This window comes from Pagrus pagrus (assembly GCF_965226575.1).
Source record: "Pagrus pagrus genome assembly, chromosome: 13".
NCBI classification, from domain to species: domain Eukaryota; kingdom Metazoa; phylum Chordata; class Actinopteri; order Spariformes; family Sparidae; genus Pagrus; species Pagrus pagrus.
This window is the reverse complement of record NC_140197.1, coordinates 9,886,609-9,910,371: the sequence shown is the minus strand read 5'-3', so window position 1 is coordinate 9,910,371 and position 23,763 is coordinate 9,886,609. Positions and strand designations below refer to the sequence as shown.

Sequence of the window (23,763 nt, the reverse complement as noted above, 5' to 3'; positions counted from 1 at the left end):
AGTGTTGAAGTAGACATAGGCAAGTCGCTCAAGCTTCGTCAGGGCCCTCAGGAGGGCCAGGGACTTGTCAAAATACTCTGCGATCATAACCAGCTGGAAGGTCTCCTCCAGCCGAGTCAGGTCAGCCGGCCTTGGAAGAGTTCTACTGCAGGCTGTTGTGACTTAAATTAAAGCTCATGGGGTTCTGATCCAGGCTCTTTAGGGTCCCAGAATGACTCCTGTGACAAGACAGTGCTGTCCCTGCTGCTTTTCTGGCTAAGGTAAAAGCAGGAACAGTGAAGGTGTAATAAGAGAAAACAGACTCAAATGTCCCGAGACGTTCACAGAAGACATTGATATAGACGGTGTTTATAAGGAGGAATCATCAGGTAACTCGTCTGCAAATTCTGCCCTGAATCTGAAACCAGAACAAGGACAGACATACTGTCACTTTTATTGTTTGTGGTTCAATCACATCCAGCTAATGAAAAGCAGAACCAACAAAGAGATACAGGATCTGTGTACCAAAGCACGTTGGCAAACATACCTTTAGAGTTGAAGGTGAATTGGGGGAAAGCCAGTGCTGCTCCCTGTGTTTTGTGTGTTAGGGAGACAACAGGATGAGTCTTCATGTCCTCGTCCTCAGTATGTTATAAAGACTGGTTTCCTTTTGAGTCTGTGCACGTTAGGCCAGTCACACCAGTTATTAGGTTTGCAATTGGCAAGGGCAGCTAGTCTCTCTGTCTACCCTTCACTTTTTTCTTGAGCCTTTGTACCAACCCTGACAGCTTTGGAAAGAAAAAAAAGAAGAAGAACCTTTATTTGATCACATATCATACAATGTACAACATCGTGAAACTGGCACTCTGCATTAAACCCATCCCTGAGGGACAGTGAGCAACGTATGCGCCCTGGGACCAACTCCAGATCTTAACCAGTATCTTGGTCAAGGGCATTTACTGGAGAATCAACCTAATTTACATGTTTTGATGGTGTGGGAAACCGGAGTACCCAGAGGAAACCCACAAGAGCACGGGGAAAAGATGCAAACACCACATAGAAAGGCCCTGAACCCAGGAACAACAGTGCAAGCCAGTGCTTCACTGTGCTGCAAATACAAGAATTCCACAAAATGTCAGATTTGTGGCCTAGTTGACATAATAATTGTACAATATGGATTTCAAACTGCTGTACATGATGCTCAGTACTGGTATTCCTATACAGTCACATAAAGGGGGATACAGAATAACTGCAGACTGAGGCAAACAGTAGGAAGTAGCTCGTTGCTCACACTGAATACTGCAACAAATGTCTCATTGCAGGCATAAGCAGAAAGGTAACACCCACGGTCACCATCAGACCTGCCAACCAGGGTCCTCTCTCAGCATGTACCGACCTGACCAAACTTTGCCCTCTGGTGGTTTATTTTCTGCCACAGCACTGAGAAGAGCTCCTCAGCAGCGACTCTGTGCACAGATTAAAGACACTGACGCAGCACTGACCTCACCTGCCTTCAGCTGAGCAGCCACATGTCTGTCCAACAGGCAGGATATAATAGCTGTTTGTCAAGCAGAAAGAAAAAATGTAAATGTAGTTTTGGGGAAGAAATTCTAATCAGAAGAGAAAAATCTTCATTGGCTGATTTTTTATTTATTTATTGCTTTTAACGCCTAAACATACTGAATAAACAATCCTTAAAGGACAACACAATTTCATACCGTTTTCACTTTTATACCGTTTATATTTGGCGGACCCTGCCACCTTTCTTGCTTCAAACAGTGTTCTGGGACCTTATTTACCTCTGAGAACAGCTTGTTTATTCAGTTATGGAATAAATAAATATTTTTGAGTTTCTATCATTACCTCATTAACACTGTAAATATAAAGATTCTGAGATTGAATTTCTTCTCCAACACTACATAGTGCCCCTTTGAAACTGGGCCTCATAATATTTCTGACATGTATGATTTATAAATAATGAATAATATACATTTATCCATTAATATTTATATTTTCTGGATTAACTGTGTATCACCCACTCAAGTCCGTAAAAAGCAACACAAAAGGGGGCTTCTTTGCTTTATATCAAGGTTTATTCAGAGTAGAGCAATTAGTGAATCAATGAGCCTATTGAACTGACAGAAGCTTATTCAGCAACACTTTTTAATAGATTAAGTCATTTTTGAAGCACATGTACCGTGAACACAGGCAGGGATGGACCTTATGTTAGGACAAAACAAGCATTTTTAACAAGTCATCTGGGGTTTTGGGAACATTTTTCACTAAATATTTGTGCTCTTCAGATAAACAAACAATGTATTGCAAAGGGGCAGCAAAGGGTACTGGCAGAGTTATGCACTTATATGATGATGAGGAAGAGATTGCTGACTTTTGAAGATCTGTGCAAGAAAGCTGATATCCCTTTTAAACATTTAGTTTAGTACTTGCAGATAAAGAGCTACAGTATATATCCAAAACCCAAAATAAGTCACTGCAAATGTCACCTCTCTCTTCTCTGGGAAAGATGATGATAAAATACTGCAAAGGCCGAGGTTAGATATCTCTGATATACAGTACAGACCAAAAGTTTGGACACACCTTCTCATTCAAAGAGTTTTCTTTATTTTCATGACTATGAAAATTGTAGATTCACACTGAAGGCATCAAAACTATGAATTAACACATGTGGAATTATATACTTAACAAAAAAGTGTGAAACAACTGAAAATATGTCTTATATTCTAGGTTCTTCTAAGTAGCCACCTTTTGCTTTGATTACTGCTTCGCACACTCTTGGCATTCTCTTGATGAGCTTCAAGAGGTAGTCACCTGAAATGGTCTTCCAACAGTCTTGAAGGAGTTCCCAGAGATGCTTAGCACTTGTTGGCCCTTTTGCCTTCACTCTGCGGTCCAGCTCACCCCAAACCATCTCGATTGGGTTCAGGTCCGGTGACTGTGGAGGCCAGGTCATCTGGCGCAGCACCCCATCACTCTCCTTCTTGGTCAAATAGCCCTTACACAGCCTGGAGGTGTGTTTGGGGTCATTGTCCTGTTGAAAAATAAATTATGGTCCAACTAAACGCAAACCAGATGGAATAGCATGCCGCTGCAAGATGCTGTGGTAGCCATGCTGGTTCAGTATGCCTTCAATTTTGAATAAATCCCCAACAGTGTCACCAGCAAAGCACCCCCACACCATCACACCTCCTCCTCCATGCTTCACGGTGGGAACCAGGCATGTAGAGTCCATCCGTTCACCTTTTCTGCGTCGCACAAAGACACGGTGGTTGGAACCAAAGATCTCAAATTTGGACTCATCAGACCAAAGCACAGATTTCCACTGGTCTAATGTCCATTCCTTGTGTTCTTTAGCCCAAACAAGTCTCTTCTGCTTGTTGCCTGTCCTTAGCAGTGGTTTCCTAGCAGCTATTCTACCATGAAGGCCTGATTCACACAGTCTCCTCTTAACAGTTGTTCTAGAGATGTGTCTGCTGCTAGAACTCTGTGTGGCATTGACCTGGTCTCTAATCTGAGCTGCTGTTAACCTGCGATTTCTGAGGCTGGTGACTCGGATGAACTTATCCTCCGCAGCAGAGGTGACTCTTGGTCTTCCTTTCCTGGGGCGGTCCTCATGTGAGCCAGTTTCTTTGTAGCGCTTGATGGTTTTTGCGACTGCACTTGGGGACACTTTCAAAGTTTTCCCAATTTTTCGGACTGACTGACCTTCATTTCTTAAAGTAATGATGGCCAATCGTTTTTCTTTACTTTGCTGCTTTTTTCTTGCCATAATACAAATTCTAACAGTCTATTCAGTAGGACTATCAGCTGTGTATCCACCTGACTTCTGCACAACACAACTGATGGTCCCAACCCCATTTATAAGGCAAGAAATCCCACTTATTAAACCTGACAGGGCACACCTGTGAAGTGAAAACCATTTCAGGTGACTACCTCTTGAAGCTCATCAAGAGAATGCAGAGTGTGTGCAAAGCAGTAATCACAGCAAAAGGTGGCTACTTTGAAGAAACTAGAATATAAGGCGTATTTTCAGTTGTTTTACACTTTTTTGTTAAGTACATATTTCCACATGTGTTAATTCATAGTTTTGATGCCTTCAGTGTGAATCTACAATGTCAATAGTCATGAAAAGAAAGGAAACTCATTGAATGAGAAGGTGTGTCCAAACTTTTGGTCTGTACTGTATGATACGTTTGTAAGGATGTGTGATGAATCCTTGGAAGGTAAAAGACAAGCTTGGAGTGATGATTTGAACGCAGAGATAACAGATGAAGAATGGGAGGAAATTTGCCATAAAGCTCAGGTTCAGACGTTTAATACAAGATTTAAATCATCACAGTACGAGAGGATTATACGCACCTATATTACCCCGTCTCTACTCCACCGTTTCAACCCCATTGTCCCAGACTACTGTGTAAAATGTGATGTGGAGAAAGGCACATTGTTCTGCTCTCTGTGGGAGTACCTTAGAATCATGGACTTTTGGGAAGATGTGCCTGATACACTATCACGAATTATATCTGAAAAGCCACCAATATGTCCACAGATGTGCATCCTAGTGCTGTTCCCAGAGGGATTGAAAATGAATAATAAGACCAAGGAGAAAACAGATGACATACTGTCTTCTCCAAGCTAAACACACAGTTGCTCTCTTCTGAACCCTGGCTGAACGTTAGTCAGTGTTCAGAGAGCGATCTGATTGCCTTTGCTTTAGAGAAACTGACTTGTGCTATCAAAGGAAAACCTGAGATCTTTCGAGAAATATGGGGACATTTCTTATATTTTATGGAAAATAATCCTCTGGGTCCTGCACTGAGTAAACACATCTTCAGCTCTTATACATAGTTAGAAAATAATACTGTACGTACAGTATAATGTTAAATGTTTCTTTTTGTTTTTTGATTGTCCTTTTCGTCATGATCTCTGTTGTATAAAGCAAAATACCAGTAAATATATGTGTCAGAAAACAAACAAACAATGTATTCATCTACAAAGTGTACCAGATCACTCAATAATGAAAACCACTGTCAGCTGCAGCTGTGGTATTTAATAATTGGTGTGTTTCAAGCACAGGCACAGGCACAGGCATAATTAAATAGCCCACCTCTAACTGCACCCTATTGTCTCCTCCTCTCTACTAACACGACAGAGGCTTGTTAAGTCTGAATTCTTCAACATGTCGGAGTATTTCAGCGTTTTCACTTTGGTATAAAGGCGCAGTTCAGTCATATTTCTTGCTTTTCTCCTCCACAATACTCGCTCTCCCATCCCCCACGCCGGCTTCTCGCTCTTTCATCCCCCACTGTAGCTCAGCCTTCACTGGGCATGCGGGAAGTTGCGTAAGGCGGCGGATGGGGGCGCTGCTGAGCCGCACAGGCCGGTCCCTGCGATACAATCTGCCGAGAGAGGGGGGTGAAGGAAAAAAACCAACTGGGCAGGTCGGTCTTTGTTTCTGGTTAGGAGGAAAACCAAGAGACGCTGCAACCGGTGGGGACTAAAAACATCACCTTTCACCACTTGTGTAAGTCCACTATAATTTTGTTATGAGCTCGAGGGAGTTTTGCGTGTGTTTTTCGCTGCCGTGAGTGGATACGTGTGCTTTTATGAGGTGTTTTTTGCTGAGGAAAAAGACGGAGACCGACATTACAGTAGCGCTGCTGTGGCGCGACAGTGTGCAATGAATGAAAATTGTTTTTGGAAATGTGCTTAGAGCGGAGCACCGAGCCAAGGGTACGGGAGGCGCGTTGGATCAATCAGCCCCGGCGATGAGGGGATGCTCTGACCGTTCACATGTCGCCGCATCTGGACAAACGGCTCGAAAAAACAACACATTTTTCGTGCCTAATTGGCCCGAGGAGAGCGTGGCCGGCTAGGCTAACCCGCTAGCATGCTAGGCATCGTCAGCAGCTCAAGCTTATGTTGTTGTACTTTTATTCAGCGGGCTGGTGTTCTTTGTGGCTTTACCGTCAATTTTAATATCATTTCACGGCCTCACCGGTGGCCCCAGTGGAAACAAGTAAACTCGTGTTATATTATGTGAAAACCGGCGGTTGAAAGACGGGTTACATTTTTCTCACGGACGTAACGTTAACGTTAAATCCGGCTAGGCCCGGCTAGCGTTAGCAAGGCTACAAATGCTAACCGAACAGTTATTTTCCGGTAAATGTAAACATTATAACAACTTCACTGATACAAAGTTTTTACTTTTAACTTGTGTCCTCTCAGTCACTTTTAAAAGACGTCTGTGTGTGTTAGCCGGGCTCGTATCTTATTGAACAGAGCCTCGTCTAGCCTACATGTTTTTTTTAAATCATAGTAGTGAAGTTTAAATGACCTCTTGGCGACCCACTGTGTGTGTATAAAGTTTATACATACCAGATCGAGTTTGATGCCTCAGTTGTGGCTCACAGGTCAGGTGTGTTGTATCAGTGTTGTGGTTCATCTTGTTTCTATTCGCCAGCTGACCATCTGTCACAATCTGAGTTAACAAGGGTTCATGATTGGACCTATGTGAAAGGACCCTTCATCCAACAACAACAACAACATCAGAACTTAATTTCCTGTGTTCAGTTGTGGTTTCGAGGTTGTGGTTGTGTTTCACACAACAGGCTAGAGGCATGTTGTGTGTGGTTTACACGTCGAGCATCAGACATATTAAAGAACACAATAGCTGCATCGCTTTGCCAAAATAATGATCTAACATGCCTAATGATCCACAGAGGTTAATAAGAGCTGCTTTCTGACTACAGCACCTGTCTCAACTGTTGACCACAGACTTTGGTGTGATTGTGATTGACGGTGTAACTTCAGGTTTTATGCGTTATCTCATTTCACTCATTTCAGCTTGTAATTTCTGACACTAATTTTACAAAAACAAATGATACGCAGTAAACCAACCTACTTATACACAGTCCATAACCAAAAAAGGAGCAGGATGAAAAACAAGTCTTTATATTACCTGCCCCTTTCTTTATAATAACAGAACAAAAATGGAGATGGACAACCCTTTTATCTCCTTTTTTACTTTCAGAGATCACATACAAATCCAACAAAACATATATACATTACATAATAAGTTCCTAATATACAATTATTTGTTCTCTATAAATTTGTCCAGAGAATTCAACAGTTTTATTGCATATACTGAAATACACATCCACTCAAATGTAGTATCTACATACGTACACATACATACTTTTGAAATGACGTTTCCTGTTATGATCCCTGTCATTTGATCTTAAACAACTTCTCTCAGGTTATGGTCTATTTCTGGCTTCACACTTGACTGAATCAACTAAACATTTAATTTTCACAAAGTGTAACTTGATAAACAGTCTGTTTCTGTGTTCTCTTACATCCGCCTTGTTTAAAAGTCTTTTTGCTCTTTCCTGAATACGTTTCATGTTGGTCGTGTACATGTTGGCCCATATCTCTTTACAATAACCAAAATATGTTTGAATAAGTGAACAGTGCAGAATATTAAGCGCAGTCCAAAACAAGCCGAAATGTCCCTTTGCTTTTTTTTTAAACGCAGCAATACTTAAAACAATTTTCTCTTTATATTTTCTATTAGAGGTTCCCAAGTCAATTTTGCTTCAAATATGAACTCTTGTCTTCAACCACTGCGCTTTGATCATCCTTGCCCATTTACCCAAAACCATGAATTCAGTTTTATTCCAATTGAAAGATTATTTTCTAAGCCACCTCCTCCTTAAATATGACCTGTTCCATTTGTAATTATCTTTAAATCATGCCCCAAAAATATTTGTATCGTCTTCTTTGTATATAAAATATATAGTTTTTGGGCCGAGTACCAACCCTTGTAGGACTCCACATTTAACCTTCCTACACTCTGATTAATTACCAGTAAACTGCACAATTGCAGTCTGTTATTTAAATAACTTCTTAAGCACCTTTAAACAACTCCCCTAATCCCACAATCCTGTAATCTGAACAGTAACAAACTGGTTTATAGGGTCAAGTGCATTTTTTCCATCAATAAACAATCCCATTGTGTATTACTTTTTGTCTATGGCTGCTGTGATTTCTTCTTTTATTTCAATTATTGCTAAAATGGATTCGTTTTATACCCTTGATTTTCATTTATCAAAGGGCATAAACACAGAAGTTTTTTGTATGTTTATAATACAGTGCATGGGGTATGATGTTATACTGTGGTTTGCTGATTCTTCAGGCCTCAGAAGATCACAACCAAATTTTGCTTGAGGAAAGTAAATATTCAAATATGCTCGCCTGGTCACACATGAATTCTGATAATTGCCTTAATTCCTGTTGTCATTTTTCTCCACAGGGGTACTTGCTGCTGCCACACATTCCCAGTTTCCCCTGAGAGATGTCCACCCCTGACCCCCCAATGGGAGGGACACCTCGGCCCGGACCTTCCCCGGGCCCAGGGCCTTCTCCAGGAGGCATGATGGGTCCGAGCCCAGGCCCCTCTCCGGGCTCAGCCCACAGCATGATGGGGCCCAGTCCAGGACCTCCTGGATCTGGACACCCTCACCCTCCACAGGGACCCTCAGGATATCCTCAGGACAACATGCACCAGATGCACAAAGTACTAAATCATTTCGTATTTATGTGGTTACTCTGCTTTCATTAATATTTTTTCTTCTTCAGCTGAAAATACACAAGAAAAATTCAGTAATTCTTTATGATTTCAACTGTTGATCTAACATTTTGTGATTATGCAGCTTTACCTTGTGTTATGACAATTTCAATCTAAATATTACGTTTTAAAGTATAGATTTTAAACCAAGACTGTATAAAGTATTTAGCTATGGGGCTATTGTAAAATAAAGGTTCAATCTCACATCAAAATTTGTCTCACAAATGACTATTCTCTGTTCTGTAACCAGCCCATGGAAGCCATGCATGAGAAGGGAATGCCAGATGACCCACGCTATAGCCAGATGAAGGGCATGGGCATGAGACCAGGGGGGCATGCTGGGATGGGACCCCCTCCAAGCCCAATGGACCAACATTCCCAAGGTAACGCATCACACTACAATATGTTTTATGTAGTCTAAGTGGTAAGTTCTAGAGAGTGAATACATTTTGGTGTTAAGATCTTCTTGATGTGCTCGCAGTCTAAAGGTTGCCAGCTTGAATCCTCAGCTAATTTGACTTCTGTACGTAGTCAACATGCAGTGGGTGAAGAAATGTTAAAAACTGAGGATCTCGTTTTTATCCCTGAACAGCTCCAAAAAGGAAGAAAAGATAGCCCAGTTAGACGGAGATTACCTACAGCGTGTGTGTGAACCCATCTAGCCGGTTTCTCTTCTTGTGTTGCTGCTGGTTTGGCAGCATGAGCTGACAGCAGTAGGCAGTGAGGGGGCGGAGTATAGGGGCTTCCCCTTTCAGACAGCAACAAAAGCAGCTGCTGCTGCAAAACCACACAGTCAGTACGCAGCAGAGGGTAGGAAGAGAGAGAGACACACACAGGAGTGCTAAAATAACAAGACAGCGGTGTGTTTCATATGATGATGGTTCGGTGTTAAAGTGATGTAAAGGGTGTTTTGTTCAGTTGTCATTTTCTAGACAGTGATTGAACTTGTAGCCTTAAATAAAGAGAATACAGCTACATTAAACTTCTCATAACCAGTATTTTTATTGTTGTTATGGCCAAATATGCCTCATTTGTTAAAATTCTTTGAAGCGTCCAACTTGACTCAGGATCAGTATGTCCTCTCATATAAAGAACCATCAAAATGCAATGCTTGAATCATTTTTTTTAAATACCCATCATGCATCTGATCTGTGTTCTCCAGGTTACCCCTCTCCATTGGGAGGCTCAGAGCACGCTCCTAGCCCCGTCCCAGCTAATGGCCCTCCCTCTGGCCCTATGATGCCTGGAGGTCCCTCCGGCCCTGTGGCTGGTCCGATGGAGGGCAGTGGGGACCCTAACCAGGCAATGGGTCAACCTAACCGTGGTGGCCCCCAGGGTCCAGGTGGGCCCGGAGTTGCGGCAGGTGGACCGGTTGTTCCAGGCGGACCAACTCCTTTCAACCAGAACCAGCTACACCAACTCAGGGCTCAGATTATGGCCTACAAGATGCTGGCCCGCAGTCAGCCTTTACCAGAGCACCTGCAGATGGCTGTGCAGGGGAAGAGACCCATGCCAGGCATGCAGCCACAGCCCATGCCCAACATGCCACCTACTACAGGACCTGGAGGTGGGCCAGGGGCTGTTCCAGGACCAGCTCAGGCCAACTACAACAGACCACATGGTGAGGATGCCTATGAAGTGTGTTTTTTGTGATTATACCTCTTAAGAAAAGGATTTCCAAACCTAAAGGTAACATGAGCTTTAAACAAAGAAATATTTAACGCTCAGCAGAGACACCTGGTGGCTGAACATGAATGTTAGTTTAAGCTGTCTCTAAGCTTTCTAATTACTTGAAAAATCTGATTGTTTCAGGTATGGTAGGTCCTAATATGGCACCTCCTGGACCTGCAGGAGTTCCCCCTGGTATGCAAGGCCAGCCTACCAACGGACCCCCTAAATCTTGGCCCGAAGGTGAACTTCTTGAGGCTTGCCTCAGTCATTTCTGTGTGTGTTACTGTGCACTGTGTGTGTTTCTGTGCCACACACACATTAAAACTGACCTCTTCTCATTCCTCTCCACTAGGACCAATGGTGAATGCTGCTGCCCCATCCAACCCTCCTCAGAAGCTCATTCCACCCCAACCCACTGGCAGACCCTCTCCTGCTCCTCCTTCTGTGCCCCCTGCTGCCTCTCCAGTAATGCCCCCTCAGACGCAGTCCCCAGGACAGCCGGCCTTGCCCCCTCCCATGATGCTTCACCAGAAGCAGAACCGCATTACCCCTATCCAAAAACCTCGCGGGCTGGACCCAGTGGAGATCCTCCAGGAGAGAGAGTACAGGTGAGACAGGGTGGGGAGAGACACACTGGAGTACTGTTGAATTATGTTTCTGTTTTAAAACTATGAAGCACAGTGGTCTGTTCTCTTATTTGGATGTATCTAAAACTGCTCCCATGATATGTTAATATTGCCTGTATTTATTTTAATGTTAATATTTATGTTATTATTGAACAATCACACATACCACAGCATTCATAGCCAAAGCTAGTTCACAACACCAGTCCCTTCATGGGCCTTCTATTCAAATACAAACTGTAAAACACACCAAACACAAACAGTAATACAATTAAAACCCAATTAATGGCAACCTGTCCAATCATAACTACATTACTGCTCTGTCTTTTAAAATAGTGAGTTCAAATGGTCTATTTTGCATCTCTAACATTAGAGACAGACACAAACCATCCCAAGCATCTTTTTCTGCATTATAAACTCTGACCAACGTATTGGTTGGGCTCTGGAAATAAGTAGACTGCAGGTACCGTAACAAATGGATGGAAACTGATTAAGTACTTCAATCAGATAGATACACTAATGCAGTATATGAACTGAATATATAATTCCTGTTTTACTGTCCAAGAAAAATATATCCAATTCTTATCAATGGCATATATTTGGTCAATAAGACTTGAGCCAGTGCGGCGTTCTATCAGAGAAATCACATTTTAAAATTTTATAAATGGTTATTATAATTTGGTCATCACTGATATTATTTATTGACTGTGTGTTCTTCAGGCTACAAGCTCGTATTGCTCATCGTATCCAGGAGCTGGAGAACCTGCCTGGCTCTCTGGCTGGTGACCTGCGCACCAAAGCCACCATTGAGCTCAAGGCCCTGAGGCTGCTGAACTTCCAGAGACAGGTAACCATGACGTTCTCTACAGTTATTTGCAAAGATAACTATGGCACATATTTAACCTCTGTTTATTTATTCAGTCTCCAACGTGAACAGATACAGTATTTAATATGTCGTCTTTTTGGTGCCTTCAGCTGCGTCAGGAGGTTGTGGTTTGCATGCGTCGTGACACTGCTTTGGAAACTGCCCTCAATGCTAAGGCCTACAAGCGCAGCAAACGTCAGTCACTGCGTGAGGCCCGCATCACTGAGAAGCTTGAGAAACAGCAGAAGATCGAACAGGAGCGCAAACGTCGTCAGAAACACCAGGTACACTGTGTGACAAGACTTCTGTGGGTGGATGGGAAAAAAGTGGGTTGGTTTATAGCAGGGAAAAGTGACTCACTCGTCATTTGTATATTTTTTTATTTTGTTATGACATACATTAAGCAGATCAACTCAAAGCAGGAAAAAAGTAGTGATATTTCTTAACGGAGCAAAAAGTGATAACTGAAGGTTAAAGAGAAGTAAGTAAAAAAGATGTTGATTTCTATTCATATCATCTCTAGACTTTGATAACAGTGGTGGCTTTGTGTATCCTTCTCTTGACAGGAATACCTCAACAGCATCCTGCAGCACGCCAAGGACTTTAAGGAGTACCACCGCTCCATCACAGCGAAGATCCAGAAGGCCACCAAAGCTGTCGCCACCTATCATGCCAACACTGAGCGCGAGCAGAAGAAAGAGAATGAGCGCATTGAAAAGGAGAGAATGCGAAGGCTGATGGTGAGACTCAAATCCAGTCTGTCTATAAGTCTGTGTTTGCTATTATGTAGACAGTTTCAGAAAGTTAATTAGTCCAACACAAGCATCTAACATCTCTGTGAACGTCGTCCCAGGCTGAAGATGAAGAAGGCTATCGTAAACTCATTGACCAAAAGAAAGACAAGCGTCTGGCCTACCTGCTGCAGCAGACAGACGAGTACGTGGCCAACCTCACTGAGCTGGTGCGAGCCCACAAAGCTGTACAAGCTCTCAAAGAGAAGAAAAAGAAGAAGAAAAAGAAGGTAAATGTTTATAAAAAGCAGTTGTGATATGTCTCTTTGTTTTAAATTACATTTTTACGTATATCTCTATATTGCCTGTATATTTTCAGAAGCCAGAAACTGTGGAGGGTGGTGCTGCTGGTCTGGGACCTGATGGAGAGGTGAGTTTAAAAGAGGATCACATCTACTTGACTTGATGTCATCATGTGTAGTCTTCTCTAAAAGTATTAATATTTTTCTCATTTCCTCAAATCTTCAGCCTTTAGATGAGACCAGTCAAATGAGTGACCTGCCGGTGAAGGTCATTCACATGGACAGTGGAAAGATCCTGACTGGGATGGAGGCACCTAAAGCTGGACAGCTGGAGGCCTGGCTGGAAATGAACCCAGGGTTAGTGTCATGTCTTTCTTCTAACTAAAGCAAAGGAGGTATTAACACTGATGAATTTGTTGCAGATGTTTTGGCATATGTTTTTAACCTTGTCTAAAACAAAATTGTCCATTGCAGATATGAAGTAGCGCCACGTTCAGACAGTGAAGACAGTGGCTCAGACGAGGAGGAGGAGGAAGAGGAGGTACAGAACACAGTGAGCTCTACATCAAAGCAAAATGGTCTGTTGTAAATTATGGCAAACGGTTTTCTTACCTTTCTTTTTTGTTTGTCAGGAGGAGGAAGAGGAGCAGCCTCAGCCCTCTTCAGCTCCATCTGAGAAGAAGATCCCTGACCCTGACAGTGAAGAAGTATCTGAAGTGGACGTCCGGCACATCATCGAGTAAGATTTTGGGCATCTTTGTTGGCAATAAATTTGCTTATAATAACTCTAAAATGACAGCTAGGTCATGAAGTCACACAAAACCCCCTAAGTAAAATAATGTATATGATCCCCAGTACTTTATTTTTGGAATGAAGTTGTTTTCTTTTGCTTTTGTTTTTAATTTTTCTCCTCCCTTCTTCCACCAGACACGCCAAGCAGGATGTCGATGATGAGTACGGTAACGCAAGTTTCAACAGAGGCCTGCAGTCCTACTATGCCGTGGCTCATGCCGTCACTGAGAAAGTTGATAAACAATCCACACTGCTGGTCAATGGGCAGCTCAAGCAATACCAGGTATACAACCCAAATTATGATAGAAGAGAAAGAATAGGATGATTTAATTCATGAGGGAGATATAACTAATATGTGCTTTGATTTGTAGTGAAATCTAACCAGATGATTGAGTGAGGTAAGATGAAACTAACCGTCTGTTTCTGTTCAGATCAAAGGTTTGGAGTGGCTGGTGTCGCTTTACAACAACAACTTGAACGGTATCCTGGCTGATGAGATGGGTCTAGGGAAAACTATCCAGACCATCGCCCTCATCACTTACCTCATGGAGTACAAGCGCCTCAACGGGCCCTTCCTCATCATTGTACCACTCTCGTAAGCCCCAACTCATCTTTCTCAGTTTGCTATGGGTTTATCTGTGAAGATCCAAACCTTAGGACAATGAGTGCTTTAATAGAAAACTGTACAAGTTGTGTTTTTGTGTTCATGTGTTGAGAAACCTTTCTGTTGTGGCTTTTCCTAACAGAACTCTATCAAACTGGGTCTATGAGTTTGATAAGTGGGCGCCATCTGTTGTAAAGGTCTCCTACAAGGTCAGTGGCATATCCTTGGAGGGTCGATCTCTTTTTGTCATGAAGAAAAAAATCTAATGAAAATTCAAGGATTTGGCCAAGCTCTGCAGTTGAGTTTAAAAATTGAAAGCAATTCTGTTCTCTCTCAGGGGTCTCCAGCTGCTCGTCGTGCATTTGTTCCCATCTTGCGCAGCGGCAAGTTCAACGTGCTGCTCACCACATACGAGTACATCATTAAAGATAAGCAAGTGCTGGCAAAGGTAAGGAAGCATCCTCAGCAGTTTTAAGTTGCATAAAAAATTCCTTCACGCACCAGTTACTCTTACTTACTTATATATTTCCTCCCAAAGCTTCGTTGGAAGTACATGATTGTGGACGAGGGCCATCGAATGAAGAACCACCACTGTAAGCTGACCCAAGTCTTGAACACGCACTACTTGGCCCCACGGCGTGTGCTGCTGACAGGCACTCCGCTGCAGAACAAGCTGCCGGAGCTCTGGGCCCTCCTCAACTTCCTCCTGCCCACCATCTTCAAGAGCTGCAGCACATTCGAACAGTGGTTCAATGCCCCCTTCGCCATGACTGGGGAGAAGGTGCGTTGTGCTCTATTAATTAGAAATAAACATACCAGAAAGTATTTTCAAATAGATCTCGACATAATGAGATGCATACAAAATATTTAAAACTCTGAAAGCACCCTTCTCATCCTTCCTACTCTCTTTTCCTCAAGGTTGACCTGAATGAAGAAGAGACCATCCTGATCATTCGTCGTTTACACAAAGTGCTCAGGCCTTTCTTGCTGCGCCGACTCAAGAAAGAAGTCGAGGCCCAGCTGCCTGAGAAGGTCAGCTTAGATTCAAATTTACTTAACTTTGTAATTTTATTCTATTTTGTCTCTCATTACTTTTGGGTAACTATTTTAACTGTTTATCCATGTGGTGACAACTGACTCCTTAACACAAATATGTGGATATTTATTTTCATCAAATAATACTTTTAATACAATTTGGTGGATTTTCCCTTATTGTTGCATTATAGGTGGAGTACGTGATAAAGTGCGACATGTCAGCCCTACAGAGGGTTTTGTACAGACACATGCAGGCCAAGGGAGTCTTGCTCACAGATGGGTCAGAAAAAGACAAGAAGGTACGCAGATGGAAGATAATCTTTTCAATTTGATGAATTTTTGTTGCCTTTTAATCATAGTACAATTAATGTTATTTCAAAGCTCCAAAGTTTGGGGAACTAAAAGTTATATTTTCCTATTCTAGGGTAAAGGTGGTACGAAGACCCTGATGAACACTATCATGCAACTGAGAAAGATTTGCAACCACCCCTACATGTTCCAGCACATTGAGGTAACAAACACAAGCTCCGTCTAATCAGGATGTCACTAAATATTTTTCTCCTTATAGAACACATTACAGAGCAGTTACTGTTTACACAATGGAGATAGACTTCATAGCTAAATGAAGGTGACTTTTTGTTTTACAGGAGTCTTTCTCTGAGCATCTTGGTTATTCTGGTGGAATCGTGAGCGGGTGCGTAAAGCTTGAAGTTGTGTGTGCTTGTACAGCACATATGTGTCGTGTGTGTGTGGATATATGCTGCATCCTGACTCATTCTTTCTCATATTGCTCCTTCTGCCCGTGTAGTCCTGACCTGTACCGCTCCTCTGGGAAGTTTGAGCTGCTGGATCGTATCCTGCCCAAGCTGAGGGCCACCAACCACAAAGTGCTGCTCTTCTGTCAAATGACAACACTCATGACCATCATGGAGGACTACTTTGCCTACCGGAGCTTCAAGTACCTGCGTCTGGATGGTGAGACACCTCTGAACAAGACCAAGGCCAATTCAAGCCCACTTTATGAGAATGAGCTCATAGCTAGCTTGCAAATTAATGCATAACAGCCATTCTCATAAACATCGTAATCATGTTAATAGGTTTTTTAATGTCACCTAATTATATGGAACAATTAAAATTGACTTTTTTAACGCTGTAATCATCCCCCACCCCCCATAGGAACTACCAAGGCAGAGGACCGTGGCATGCTGCTGAAGACATTCAATGACCCGGCCTCTGAGTACTTTGTGTTCCTGCTCAGCACCAGGGCAGGAGGCCTGGGCCTCAACCTGCAGTCTGCTGATACTGTCATCATCTTTGACAGTGATTGGAACCCTCATCAGGTACTCGAATGCAAATATATGTTGGCGTCCACACAGGTCTAGACTAATGTGACCTCGTTTGATAGAATACTGTTCATATGACACCAAAACCTTATTGATATTGTGTAAAAGTAATAAAGTTGCCATTGTTTCCGTATTTACAATCACTCCAGCTAAACCAATCATATGTTTGGTCTCCTACAGGACTTGCAGGCTCAGGACAGAGCCCATCGTATCGGTCAGCAGAACGAGGTGCGCGTGCTCCGCCTCTGCACTGTAAACAGTGTGGAGGAGAAGATCCTGGCGGCAGCCAAGTACAAACTGAACGTGGACCAGAAGGTCATCCAGGCCGGCATGTTCGACCAGAAGTCTTCAGGCTGTGAGCGTCGAGCCTTCTTGCAGGCCATTCTGGAGCACGAGGAACAGGACGAGGTCGGGGCTCGCGGAGGCTGCCGCACTAGGGGGGCGTGGGTGGGTGTGATCCGAAACTGTTACTACTTTGCCCACCCACCCACATCCGCCTGTGTGATGCCTTACCTTTTCCTTATCTGCTGTATTTTTCCTCCTCTTCTCTCTTTTCCATACTCACTTTTTTCTTAGGATCTGTGAGCTTTCATTAATCCAGAATCTCCTTTTCTCACTTCTGTGTTTCTGCTTCTACACATACTGTTGACTGTTAATATGATACTTTATCTCTGACACTTAATATAAATCTTTCCCTTTTATTCCTTTTCTTGTTTCTTGCTAACTTTTTAGCTTTTTTACTTTTCAGGATTCAAATGCATTTCCATCTGAATATGCTAAGCTTTAGTCATGTACTACAGTCCTACTACAGTGATGTTACCAATGCCTACATGGGTTAAATTGTAATATGCATTGAATCAGGGTTCCCACGGATCTTTGAAATCCCTGAAAATGCATGAATTTTCAGGGAAAACATCAAAATAAATTAAATAAAATTATAATAATGAGACAGACAGACATTGTCATTGAAAGTCGTTGAATTTGTTCATTTTCTATATATATTCTTAAATTGTTGACACTGTTATAACAGTGAAAATCGTGATCCGTCTCAAACTGCACCTTGAATTGAGCCTGGAGGTCCTTGAATTTGATGTTTAAGAAGATGTGGGAACCCTGTTGAATTATGTTTTGCCTTTTATGTAAGCAAGAGTCATTTGGTCGGAGACTTGCCTCCGAGGTGCCACATGAATCTGTCATTAGTTGTCACTCACTCAATCTCATTTGTTTGCAGGAGGAGGATGAAGTGCCAGATGACGAGACTGTTAATCAGATGATTGCCAGAAGTGAAGAAGAGTTTGAACAGTTCATGGTTAGTCCCAGTCTCATATCAATTATTAGATGCTTTGTAATTTTATAATTTGACTCCTTTAACCCCTTGCTGCGTTGTTTTTTTTCTTGTTTACTCCAGCGCATGGATCTAGACAGACGCCGCGAGGAGGCCCGCAACCCTAAGAGGAAACCTCGTCTGATGGAGGAGGATGATATGCCGAGCTGGATTCTGAAAGACGACGCTGAGGTTGAGAGGCTAACTTGCGAAGAGGAGGAGGAGAAGATGTTTGGCAGAGGATCCCGCCAACGCAAGGAAGTGGACTACAGTGACTCGCTCACTGAGAAACAATGGCTGAAGGTGAGACGATGTCAGAAAATACAGTGAAGCATCTTAGGAGGCCAAGGTGAATCAATATGTACTTAGTTTCGACCCAAGTTTGCTAAAAGATCATTTCTCCTCACCACAGGCCATAGAAGAGGGAAATCTAGAGGACATTGAAGAGGAAGTGCGTCACAAGAAGACCACCAGGAAGCGCAAGAGAGACCGCGACCATGACGGCGGCCCGGCCACACCCAGCTCCAGCAGCGGCCGAGGGCGGGAGAAGGACGAGGAGGTGAAGAAGGCAAAGAAACGTGGTCGTCCACCTGCTGAGAAGCTCTCTCCCAACCCTATGTCCCTCACCAAGAAGATGAAGAAGATAGTTGACGCTGTCATCAAATATAAGGACGGGTGAGAACTTGATAATAAATCCTTCAAATCGGTGCATTTGAATTTAACATGAGATAAAAGAACACAGATTTACCTTTTTAGTTTTGGATATTATATTGTTAATAATTCACAGTTCCATAATAACCCAACTAGACAGGCTCAGAATCTTCTTCATCTTTTGTATAAAACATCCGTAGTCTGTTTTCTGTCAAATACCATGGAGTTATCTTGTGGAATGAAAATAAAAAAAGTCACAATTATAATAATATCGATCACTCTCAGGACCTGCTGTTCATACTGTAAATATGAAAAGGACTCCTGCTTCTTTGCATTTGTATTCAAATTCTACTCTTTATGCTTTCTCGCCTTAGCAGCAATGGCCGACAGCTGAGTGAAGTCTTCATCCAGCTGCCTTCTCGCAAGGAGCTGCCCGAGTACTACGAGCTCATTCGCAAACCAGTGGACTTCAGAAAGATCAAGGTAAGAATATGAAGTAACACCTCCCCGCTCTTCATGTTGAGAAAAAAAAAAGTTAAGTTTCTCTTATTGAACCTTTGTCTGACTGCTGCCTTCCTTTGTTTCCTCCTTCCTCCCATCAGGAGAGGATCCGGAGCCATAAGTACCGCAGCCTGAACGACCTGGAGAAGGATGTGATGCTGCTGTGTCAAAACGCCCAGACTTTCAACCTGGAGGGCTCTCTGGTGAGTTGAGCCAGAAGCACACACGTTCTTAGTCGAATGAGTAAATAGTGGAATGAGCTTCAAATCACTTGCATTTACAAGAAATGACTAAGTATAACTGGTCGCTTGCTTTTTAGATCTATGAGGACTCCATCGTGCTGCAGTCTGTCTTTACCAGTGTGAGACAGAAGATCGAGAAGGAGGATGAGAGCGAAGGAGAGGAAAGCGAGGAAGAGGAGGAGGAGCCAGACGAAGGCTCAGAGTCTGAATGTGAGTAGAAACATCAGCGTTTTACTCTGAACACTTATATTATTACATGATCAGATGAGGGAGGAACTAAAAACACTATCTTTGATTCCTGCCAGCTCGTTCAGTGAAGGTGAAGATCAAGCTGAGCCGGAAAGAAAAGGGGGATCGAGGAGGGAAAGGACAACGACGAAGGGGCCGCGGTGCCCGGGCTAAACCTGTGGTTAGCGACGATGACAGTGACGAAGAACAGGAAGAGGTGAGACAACAAGTTTACCCACAAGAACAGCATCCCACTGAGCATAAAGATGTTGAGTCGGACCAAACTAATGACATGATATAGACAAAACTGAACCCAAAGGAGTTTTATATTTATTCTGGTTGAGTTTTATTTTTATTGTTTAGTTGGCTCTGCTGTAGGAATACTTTATATTTCTCCAGAGGTCAGGTCAATATGCATCAAAAGTATTTAAAGTTGGTCTGTGACCTGCCAATAGATACAGAGAAGAAGTAGTAGTAGAGTGACATCAGACTGCTGCACCTGGGTAGTCACGTAGTGTAAAAAGCCAAAAAAACGGCCTAGACGTTGTTTTATAATTTCAGAGAAGACAACACGATCACATTGTCCAATACATGTTCCACAAGAGTTTTAACACAACAACTTCTTGTTGTGAACTTATGGGTTATCTGTATTTCTGTACTGTACTTCTGTTAGTAAATCTTTGTTTCCTTGGTTTGTTCCAGGAGCGCTCGGCCAGTGGCAGCGATGACGACTAAAGTGAACCACTTGTGATTGGACCAACGGCCCACTGAGCCCCTCGACTGGACTTTATATATTTTACTTAGATACAGCAGGGAGACTGTCAGTGGACAAGGCCTAGTTTTACCTAGATGAGCTGATTTTTAGTGAGACAATTGTATTCTCATTAAAGTATACCATTAATTAAAAACCAATTTAAAAAAAAAACTAAAATATGAAAGATATGAACCTTCCACTTCCATATTTAAACCATCTTTCCCAGTATGAATAGTAGTGTGTCTCTTTGCCTTTTTTGTTCTCTCCTGTAAATGGAAAATCGACAGAGCCTGAATTATAGACTGATCGTGGGCCATAAAGACAGCTAACTGTTTTTTTAAGTGGTATTAATTTTGTTGTCTTTTACTTTGAGACAAAGCGTACAGGAACCAGGCGTCAACTGCGTTCCCCGAAGTCCCTTTTTGAATGCATGTCGTGCGTGTCTGTGGAAATGCACCTGGATGTGTCTTCACTATTATCTCTGTGTTTAATTTAAGACTACAAGCGGGATCACGGTACATCCCACCCTGCAGCCCCTCCCTCTCAGGTTGTGTATGTAAAGGGGGAGGGAGGGATAGGACCATTTTCTCGTGTCGGTGTCACTGGATTCCAAAAAGTACAATAAAGGCATCTCATAATTAATCTGCAGCCTTCGCTCTTCTTTGTCCCAACAAGGTTATCAACTGCACTTATCACATCTGTACACTAGATGGCCTACTGAGAACAGCTGGCTGCATGCTGGAGACCCGTTTACATCTCCTGTCATCCCTCTCTCACTGGTCATTGTGATGTTTCACTTACAACACAGTTCAGCATTTAGTCTGAGTCATTCTTCACTGTTATTCCTGGGCTGTGTTGTACTTCTTTTGGCACAGAACATCTATAGTGGTTTCCAACCTTTCTTTTATCATTAGACCTACAGTACATCCACCGCCCAGCCAGAAGAACTTAAATGCCCTTTACAAATACAACAAATCATCTTCCTGATGTGTTCATGTGGATTTGTTATAAACTGGATGTAAATCCACTCTGGTATTATTTATATAAAAGTGGAGATTGTCAGCTTTTTCATACACTTGAGCTGTAAATGTTTTGTTTAAATCAAGTTTGCTTTCAAACTACTTATCACAAAGCTAGTTGTCTCAGCCATTTATTTTATTCACAATTTTTCAAATTATCAAATACTTTGACCTATTTCAAATATTTAACTATTTCAACATCACTAGGCTACTCGGCAAAGTGGTTCGGACAAGTTAGCTCGGCTAGCTTGCTAACTATTGAATTTCAGTCATAATCATATTGAATGGTTTCCACTGACTCAATAGAGTGGTGTAAGGATGACGTTTTTTTGTAGGCTAACCCGGACGTTAGCATTGCCCTGGTTCCCTCGAGAAAAAGGGACAAAATATTTTTTAATATTGCTGAAAATAAGCTCTGTGGTAAACACAAGTTTTTGATACTTTGTTCATTCTTCACAGATGAACACCCCTTTTGTGATTTTCGAAGTGTAAATTAAATCACTAGAAGTAAAAAGCTAGTGTTAGGCTATAAACAGGCTACATTGTGGTCACATGACTTGATCTTCACCACCACAATGACTCTACAGAGTTATAATACACGTTTTCTTACAAGTTGTAAAGTTAGAGTAAGAACAGTTTGTAAAGACGGACTAGTGAGTAGATGAGTCTCTGTGTTCAGCATGATGACCTTTAATGTCCGTGAGAACTTCAGTAGTCTCATTTAGCCACTTGTTAGCAACCGCCATTTTTAGGACACGTAAGCACTTTATTATTCAGATGTTGGAAAAATAGTGATGCATTTTATGTCATAGAACAAACATGTAAATATATTAAGCCTGCAGTAGCCACAGAACTTATTTCAGGCAGTTAACCGAAAAGCCATTGAAAATACTCATAGACTTTGAGACGAGGGAAGTAGATTATCAAATAGAAATATCTATTTTTCCAAATTCCTTTGGCTGCTTTAAAATCTCTCCATGTATTCTTTGGCAATAAGAGCATCCCTCCTTCTTGATCTCTAATCTTCTCATCTCAGTTTTCCAACACTGTCCCCACTCCTCCGAGGTTACTCCTTGACCCTGCACCAGATACACATCCTCCTTAACCACACGTGATTTGGCTAGTATCTCGGGGCACAAGCCCCAACACCTGAACAAACATGCAGGGCTATGTCTGCTTTGGATCTGCTGTGTGGGTGATTTCTCATGCCTTGGCTGAGTTTTAGAGGAACAGACACCCCAGCGTGATCCTCCCAGCAGACTCATTCTCCTCTGCAAATGTGTGTTTGTACAGTTGTGTGTCATTATTCGACGATTCATTCGCTGTATGCCCTAATAATATTTGTATTACTCGCCTAAAAGACTAAACAGGAGCATTGAATGTTACAGGATACTGTAACTTGTCCTTCTCCATATGCTTGAAACTAACAAAAGACAGTAGGCTTTTCAGCAACTCCCACTTCCACAGCTTTTTATTGTTTCATCCCCTTTTAACACAGTGTCGGTCTTATCTTCCTTTCCAGGGCCAAGTCTAACTTCTAAGAAATAGGTCATTTACCGAGCAGCCACTCCTCTCGTATGAGCCACAATGACAGCAAAGCATCCCAGTGCTGGCAGGAGGCATGTGCAGTGATTGATGGATAGATGCAGATGTGCAAAAGTGAGTCTGGAGTATTTGATGTAGATTTCTAACCAGATGCCTCTGATTGTAGACACAAAACTCACCCGGGCTCACTCCTGCTCTGGAGCAGAAGCCAGAAATATGTTAAACGGAATCTGGAGGAACCTGATTTGAACTTTAAGGGGCGGCAGAGTGACTGAAAATCCGTTGCAGCCAACACACTGTTTGTTTTGTTTGGAGAAGCAGTGAAAATGAAAAGGGCTGAGGGGGGAGCATACTGGAAGAACCAGAAAGTGTTTACAGAGAACGATGGAGGAGGCTCGGCATAAAGAGAGAGTAGAAGGGTGTGTGAGAGCGGCTTTACCTTATCTGCACTCCTCTTTTTATTAATGCTTTCTCTGTCAAGTCAAATGGCAGGAATGTTTACCTCCATGCAGTGTGGCCTACTGTATCTCTTCAATCAGCGACTCACAAAGGGGTGAAAGAGCTGTGTGTGTGTGTGTGTGTGTGTGTGTGTGTGTGTGTGTGTGTGTGTGTGTGTGTTCTGGCATAGGAGCTCACAAAACTGGGTGAACATCTCACCGGGAATTTAGAGGTTAACCGCGGCACAGTTTAGAAAACTCTTCATGTTTCACAGTCGGTCACCCAAAGGACCCAGTTTTAGCAGAGGCCTGAAAATTCCATGTCACTTCATATTAAATGCACCCCGATGTGCAGCAGAGTGGGCGGGTTCACGCTCTGAAAAAGGCCGACACTGGACAGAAAATGTGTCGTGTACTGTACATGGCTCTGGTGTCGCAGAGTTTTTTAAATGAGTGGCTGTTTCATCAGTATT

At 42.6% G+C, this 23,763-nt stretch overlaps 1 protein-coding gene and 1 long non-coding RNA gene across 11 annotated transcripts; one reads left to right on the top strand and one right to left on the bottom strand.

The window, feature by feature from the left end:
- Positions 1-74: 74 nt before the first annotated feature.
- On the bottom strand, positions 75-8,294 carry LOC311267303. The gene is made up of 3 exons (XR_014623811.1): positions 6,373-8,294; positions 527-767; positions 75-397 (listed from the first exon to the last, which is right to left on the bottom strand). It is a non-coding gene; the product is annotated as an uncharacterized lncRNA (long non-coding RNA).
- On the top strand, positions 5,326-20,931 carry smarca4a (SWI/SNF related BAF chromatin remodeling complex subunit ATPase 4a). Of its 10 annotated transcripts, none has more exons than XM_084370304.1 (34): positions 5,326-5,518; positions 8,309-8,572; positions 8,874-9,006; positions 9,786-10,244; positions 10,436-10,534; positions 10,647-10,902; positions 11,638-11,764; positions 11,893-12,066; positions 12,349-12,522; positions 12,636-12,803; positions 12,893-12,943; positions 13,042-13,172; positions 13,290-13,368; positions 13,448-13,554; positions 13,743-13,890; positions 14,039-14,202; positions 14,354-14,420; positions 14,549-14,659; positions 14,750-14,992; positions 15,130-15,243; positions 15,438-15,545; positions 15,671-15,757; positions 15,894-15,940; positions 16,055-16,221; positions 16,423-16,586; positions 16,770-16,997; positions 17,821-17,898; positions 17,998-18,216; positions 18,326-18,588; positions 18,942-19,047; positions 19,167-19,268; positions 19,385-19,517; positions 19,613-19,752; positions 20,238-20,931. In XM_084370304.1, exons 2-34 carry the CDS (start codon positions 8,351-8,353, stop codon positions 20,268-20,270), a joined length of 4,902 nt encoding a protein of 1,633 aa, XP_084226430.1. In that variant the 5' UTR covers positions 5,326-5,518; positions 8,309-8,350; the 3' UTR covers positions 20,271-20,931. The 10 variants fall into 10 exon arrangements, with proteins under 10 accessions (XP_084226430.1, XP_084226426.1, XP_084226423.1 ...); XM_084370300.1 differs by having other exon boundaries at positions 5,327-5,518; positions 16,770-17,036; XM_084370297.1 differs by having other exon boundaries at positions 5,328-5,518; positions 13,290-13,356.
- The last annotated feature ends 2,832 nt before the right edge of the window (positions 20,932-23,763 follow it).

Bases quoted from the DNA above. Each gene is read 5' to 3' on its own strand.
- smarca4a (XM_084370296.1), top strand. From the start codon at position 8,351: ATGTCCACCCCTGACCCCCCAATGGGAGGGACACCTCGGCCCGGACCT. The intron at 15,244-15,437 runs GTCAGCTTAGAT...GTTGCATTATAG, and splicing joins AGGCCCAGCTGCCTGAGAAG to GTGGAGTACGTGATAAAGTG. The intron at 16,587-16,769 runs GTACTCGAATGC...GGTCTCCTACAG, and splicing joins GTGATTGGAACCCTCATCAG to GACTTGCAGGCTCAGGACAG.